Source organism: Poecile atricapillus, chromosome 1 (assembly GCF_030490865.1).
Source record: "Poecile atricapillus isolate bPoeAtr1 chromosome 1, bPoeAtr1.hap1, whole genome shotgun sequence".
NCBI classification, from domain to species: Eukaryota; Metazoa; Chordata; class Aves; order Passeriformes; family Paridae; genus Poecile; species Poecile atricapillus.
The window spans coordinates 143,682,041-143,688,421 of record NC_081249.1 but is presented as its reverse complement, the minus strand read 5'-3'; the positions used below and the strand labels follow the sequence as shown (position 1 = coordinate 143,688,421).

At 50.3% G+C, this 6,381-nt stretch overlaps 1 protein-coding gene across 1 annotated transcript; it reads right to left on the bottom strand.

Moving 5' to 3' along the window:
* Window positions 1-3,446: 3,446 nt before the first annotated feature.
* CHAC1 (ChaC glutathione specific gamma-glutamylcyclotransferase 1) lies at window positions 3,447-5,962 on the bottom strand. Its single transcript, XM_058829205.1, has 3 exons — window positions 5,659-5,962; window positions 5,529-5,564; window positions 3,447-5,268 (listed from the first exon to the last, which is right to left on the bottom strand). The coding sequence occupies exons 1-3, from the start codon at window positions 5,908-5,910 to the stop codon at window positions 4,837-4,839; spliced, it is 720 nt and encodes a 239-aa protein (XP_058685188.1). The 5' UTR covers window positions 5,911-5,962; the 3' UTR covers window positions 3,447-4,836.
* Between the last annotated feature and the right edge of the window lie 419 nt (window positions 5,963-6,381).

The window sequence follows — 6,381 nt, the reverse complement described above, 5'->3', positions numbered from 1 at the left end:
TGAAATTACTGCACTGAATGTGATAAAACCTGATTTAAAGTCTCAGCCCTAGAGTGACTCCCAGGTTTTGGGCCATGTCAGCTGTGCCCCCTTTCTGGCGTTGAACTGTCTGGAATGTGTTACATGGAGAAGTGTCAAAGCACACAGGTGACAGTGTCTAGATACTTCATGCCAAGTCTATCTCCCTGGTCTTGGTGCAGCTGTACACCTGATAGACCTTCTTTCTTTCCTCTGCCTTCTCCCTCCAAGCTTTCCTGGTAGCAGGAGCAGAAGAAGAGGCTGTTACCAAGCCAGATGTGGTTTCTGGACATACCCCCCCCTGTGTTCAGTGCACACCAAGTGTCTCTGCTGCAAGGCCAGTGCCAGCCAGCACAGCCTCTGCAGGCTCCGTCACACAGAGCCCCGGCCGCTCTCGCTTGCCTGGCTTGCAGGGGCCAACCTGGAGCAGTGATAAACCTTCTCTGGGGTTTTATCTATTGCTATTCCTCTGCCTGTGAAACATCTGTAGGTAATTAAATCCATATTTCAGCCTGTCTCTTGAGCAGCAAGCTGACACATATGGAATAACATGTGCTATGTACAACCAGCTGCGGTTCCTGTAACAGATGCTAAGTCCAGCATGTGCCATTCCCCGTGACTGGCAGGCCACCTGCGAGACTCTCCCTGTCACACATGGCAGAGCCCCAGGGAGCCTCTCAAGCCTGTGGGCATGCATGCAAAAGTTCCACCTTCCCCCTTCAGTTCTTCCTGGGACTGAGATCCTGGGCTGGCTCCTCAGTAGCCTTCAAAGTTTGTGCTGGCCACACCTTTGGGATACTCAAATGTACATTTTCCCCAGGTAGACTTGACCAAGCCATTGGCTTCTTTCACACCCATTTGAGGAAACTGGTCTGTTCCCTCTCCTCTCCCCTCTCCTACCATCTCCTTCCCTTGCCACATTGCATGTATTTATTGTCATCAGCCACAAATACAAGTTTGGTCTCACTAATTTTCTGATCTGGAGAAGTACATGAAGCACAGGTAAGTTCACACCTTGGAGATGCTATATTTAAACTACATTTTTACTAAAGCTGGAATCACATTTACCTGTGTGGTCTCCTCTGTTCTGGACACTTGAAACTGTGATGACACTGTAGCATCTAAAAACCAGAGCTTTTTCCTCTTGGTTTGGCCTTCTCTGAGTCCTTTAACATTACTGAGTTTGCTTATCCTTTCCCCTGCCTTTTAAGGACTGTTTGCCCTCAGGAGTGCTTTAACATATGAAGGCTGGGTCTGGATTAACTGTTGTCATCTACTTTATTTAGTTGGCCTGTGACACTTCGAAGCAGCTGGGTAGGTCCTGTCTTAATGTACTCAAGGAAATGGTGACTCAGGCCCATGTTCCAAGACTGTGTGGGAACTGCTGGGGAGGAAAATGGAAAAGGCTGAAGAAGGAACTGAAATCATATTAATTGTGCTGGTTTTAGACTTGGAAATATGCAATAGATAGTGCCTGTAAATGTGTTTCCATTGCAACTGGTTTCTAATGTGAGGTGACCTGATAGGCACAAGTTTGTCATAGTGAAGTCAGAGCATGCATGAGGAAGCCGCTGAATAGGGAAGCATCTCCAGAAGTGCCTGGCAGCACTGGTTGTCCCACCCTCTGACAATGGCGAGTGTTTTTTCCCAGGCCAGTTGTCAGTGGCAGTGCTGCCGGAAGCTGGAACTGCACCCACAGCCAGTTGCTTCTCTTGGGCTGGCAAGTCATGGCATGGGGAGAGGAAACCTGTAGTGAAATAGATCTGGGGTAGGACACTGTCCTTGTGTGTTACCATTTACCTGGCACTCCCAAGTGACTGCCTCCAGGCAGCAATTATATTCCTCCCCACCTGGCTCATCAGAGGCAAGCAGCCCCCACTTCTGTGTAGCAGTACAAGGTCTGGGCATGCAGCAAATGTTGCAGGGTGCTATCTCTCCTCACTCACATGGCCAAGGTTCAAATCTGGCATTTTAACCTTTTAAATTCATCAACTCACTCAAACATGACCAGTTCCCAGACTCACAGGACACAGTAAAAGCCATGGGAGAAAGAAGTTACCTCATTACCTCAGTGTCTGACTTGGAGATGTAGTGCAGGGTGACAGCAGCAAGCTGCCATACTCACCACTTCTGATGAGAAAATGGGGTCCTGTTTTTGGAAGCCCACTACAAAGAACTCCTTGGGAAGAAAATGGTAGTTCAGTGGAGTAATGTACCTGTGCTTAAAACAGTGAAGCTTTTCAGGGAAGAAGAAAGAGCCACCAAAGGAACATTCCTTGTGCAGCTGCATTGCTCTCAGGCATTCACTGCTTGTCTGTTACCAGACGTGGAAGATCATGGGGCCACGAGGCTAGGCAGGACAAGGCAAGGGCAATGGCAATGCAGGGTGCTCAGTGCACATCTGATATTAATTCCTGTCAGTGGCACCTTTGTGCCTGTGAAGATTTGAAAGGTGTGTAAGATGGTTTTGTTTCCTCTGGAGTTATTCTGGAATCTACCCCAGCCTTGTACTAGTGAGTGTACTAGTACAGTACCTTGTAGTAGGTAAGTTCAATTTTTAACCTTTTGATTTTCCAGCTGGAAGATACCCCAGCCCCCATGGTGCAGCTGCTCAGCTGAAGTAAGAGCCTTCACACGACAGTGAAAGCATACTTTTCTCTAGTCTGTTTTCCCTGAAACATGCAACTGCCTTCAATTAGTGGTATATTCAGTTGTTTCCATTAGTTTTGACTCCATCACTCAAGTCTTGAGGCAGGTTATACTGGTAGGAACAGTGATCTGCAGGTGCTGAGGGAGTTGGTAACTAGAGGAGTGGGAATGTGCACATTACCCCTGTACACACCACGTGGGGCACAAGGCAGAAGAAAAACAACTCACTCCCTTACTGGAGCCAGCAGATCTGGCTGCAGCTGCAGTTTCTTGTCTGTCCACTATTACTTCTTGGAAACAGCAGTGCCAAATTGCACTCAGAATGAAAATCCTTTGACCTGCCAAGGAAGAATTACATTTCTGTGTCTGCCCTGCAGAGTTTGGAAGGCTGGCTTGTGTCTGTTGTCAGTACCAGCACTCCACAATCAACAAGAGCTGGAAAGAGAAAGTCACTGAATCCCCTTTTCTCAAAGGAAAAGAGTCAATCGGGTTCTTCCACTAGATCTGGCAGAGGCATGCTGCTCAGCAGCATGATGATTCAAAAAGACCAAAACAAAACCACAAAAAAATCCTTAGGAACTTCAGCAGTGTTAGCAGTTAAGGCTTTGTTTGAAAAAAAACCAAACAAAACCACCATTAAAAAAACACAAAAACAAACCAACCAACCAAAAACAAACAAGAAACCCCAAAACAAAAAACCTCAACAAACCCCAAGACTTCTTAGTTTGAACTCCAAGTCCACAACAGAAAAAAATAGAAAAAAAAGGCCAACACCAAAGTACACGAGACTGACTTTGTCAGTTTGTTTTATTACTGGGCACAGCACCATACCACTTCATATGCATACAAGCCACAGTAATACAAACAGTCCCTAGCCTTTTTTATAATTAAAAAAAACACATGGTATTTGGGAGGAGCCAACAGGCCCAGGGGTCAGCTCTCAAGAGCTGTTTTGCTGCAGTTGCAGTAGCAGCAGTTTTCTCACAAAATCCTGTGGGTTTTCATGCTGTTAATATGTGAAGCTGAAAAGTCTGAGCTCACAGCAGTGCCTCTGCTTAACGTGATCAAGGCGGGCTTTTCAGCAGCTCACAGACTTACAAGTATGCTCAGTCATGGTCCTCTGCAGTCAAATGAAAGTGTGCCAGAGAAACACCCCTGTATGAAACTAGAACCCCTCAAATGATTCTACAGAAACCCACGTCATCCTCAAGCACCAGAGGTTTATCCAGTACAGGGCTAGTTAAAACTCTCCTGAATCCTGACAGCTTTCCTGCAGGCAGCACAGGCTTCCCACACAGGCAGGAGCATTTCTTACAGAGTGAGTTACATCTGGAGTAGCACAAGGACAGTGAAGCCTGGAAAAAAGCTTGTCATTAAAGGAGGCTTAGCACCTCAGAAAACGGATTTGAAACTAGAAGGCACAAATGCAAGGCTGAGTGTGGGCTGCGTACCACTGCGGCATGTGAGTAGTTTAGATACCCCTCCTAAGATGAAATATAACACATAATAAATACAGTATGACATTTTAGAAAATAAGTGCATTACTGTGATCCTTCACAACGTAAGTAGGACCCACAAGAGCACAGAGGCCTGTTCATTTTATATTGCACAAACGTTCTAAAATTTAGTGTCAGGTCACTGTACTGGAGGTGGGACAAGGCAGAGGAAAAAAAAAATATTTTATTTGGCAGAATCTGCCAAAGTCTCCACCACCACACAAACAGCTTTTTGCCAATCTGAGGTAGAATTACATATATACTGCTTAAACCCAGTCAAGTCCTGCTCAACTAGTCTTCAAAGAAAAAAGAAGGAAAAAAAGGAGAAAGTGCAACACTTTAGAATAGATGAGCCTCTTTCTCTAAAGAAAATGAATGCCTCAGGTTTGATTCCCAGAAGCAAGTCTTGCAGAGCAGAGTTCCTGTGAAGATCCCAGCTCTCCATCTGGAAGGCAGTGATGGCTATTGTGATGCTACAGATAAGGAGTGTAACAGGTACTAATTGCAAGTCCTATAGCAAGCATTTTGCTCTCCACTTCCTCCCTCCCCAACTACTTGCTAATTGTCCCTTTGTTCACTCAGTCCAGTACATTTCATCAGTTAAGATTGTCCCCACTGCTTTCTTCTCCCTTATGGCCCTTCTATTGAGCCCTGCAAAAAAAAATTTCCTATTTCAACCCTTAGTCTTCTGAGGGACACTTGCAGTTTCTTCTAGAGACTCCTCTGTGTAGTATAGACACGGAAGGATGGAAACGAGAGCCTCTTCGATGGAGAAGAGATGTTTGTCCTCTGCTTGAGGACAGAAGTAGCGCATAAAGTCTGCCAGTCTCAGCAAGTACTCAATGTTATGGCCAGCACAACCACTTGAGACAATGATTTGTGCTGCAATGTCTTCCTCAGATGCTGGGCCAAGGTAAGAAGGGTTCTGGGGCGTTGCAATGTAAACAAGAGCCAGGATGGGTTCCTCTGTATCTTTCTCCTGAGGGTGGAACTTCACCAGCTTGGTGTCATATCCTCCCAGGACAGCTTCTCGCATGTTGAGATACTCGAGCGATGCAGCGATTTGTTCCCCACGGACTTCATAGGCTACACCCCACGTGCATGCCTAAAAGTGAAGGAGCAGGGTGGTTACGGGATGCTGTACCTGCAGTGGCCTGTCCAGCCGCCTGCTGATGTTTCAAATCAAGGCTCCCTTACTCCGGGGGGTCTCCGCACAAGTGATGAGACAGCAGAGAGGGGGACCGCACCGCACCACCCCGCGCCATCCCGGCGGGGCTCAAGAGCACTCGGCTGCCGCCACACCTTTCCAGGTGGTGGCGCGGGCACCCCCCCGGCCAGGCCAGCTCCCGGGGCCCCGGTACTCACCCCGCAGTCCTCCAGCAGCGTCACCACCCGGCCGGGCTGTGGGCAGAGCAAAGGCAGCGCTGTTAGAGCCAAGCCGCGACCCCGGCGCCCCGGCCCGCCCCCCGCCGCCGCCGCCGCCGCCGCCCCTTACCATCTTCTCGCTGCCGCGGTGGAAGGTGTCCCCCTGCCAGAAGCGGCGGCTGTACCCGCGGATGAAGCCCACCTTGCGCGACGTGAACTCGAAGCCCGGCCTCCACACCAGCGAGCCGTACCCGAAGATCCACACCGGTGCCGCCAGCTCCGCGCCCTCCGCCTGCCCCGAGGGCGAGGAGGAGGAGGGGGAGAGGAGCGGGCGTGGCGGCGGCTCCGGGCGCTCCTCGGGGAGCTGCGGGTCGCGCTTCATGTCGGGCTGCGGCTGCGGGCGCTGCTCGGAGCGCTGCTGGGGCGGCTCGGCCGCCGCGGCGCTTTAAAGGCGGCCGGGCCCCCGCCCCGCCCCGCCCGGGTGATGCAACGAGGGCGGGAGGTTTCGCGGCGCTCGTGTGGGGCAAAGCGGGGCGCGGGTTGCGTCAGGCGGGGTGTCCGGCCCGGGGTCGGCGTGTCCGGCGGTGCTGGGTGCCAGATTCCCGCCGGGGGTTGCCAGCGGATCGGCCGCTGCCGGAACCCAGGGGCCGCCGTGCCCAGAAGGGAGAAGCTGGAGCGGAGTTAGCGGGCCAGCCCTCCTCAGCCTGCCCCACGCTCCCGCTTTGGCTTTATCCCAGAACCTGAGGTGCTGCGTTGGAAAACCAAGCAGTTAATATTTAACAGGGTGAAGCGACAGCTCCTGACGTCAACAGGGCCAAGGCGTAAGGCACATACATTTGAAACAGAATAATAA

Bases quoted from the DNA above. Each gene is read 5' to 3' on its own strand.
- CHAC1 (XM_058829205.1), bottom strand. From the start codon at position 5,910: ATGAAGCGCGACCCGCAGCTCCCCGAGGAGCGCCCGGAGCCGCCGCCA. The intron at 5,565-5,658 runs GTAAGGGGCGGC...CTCTGCCCACAG, and splicing joins ACCGCGGCAGCGAGAAGATG to CCCGGCCGGGTGGTGACGCT. The intron at 5,269-5,528 runs GTGAGTACCGGG...CTTCACTTTTAG, and splicing joins CGCTGCTGGAGGACTGCGGG to GCATGCACGTGGGGTGTAGC.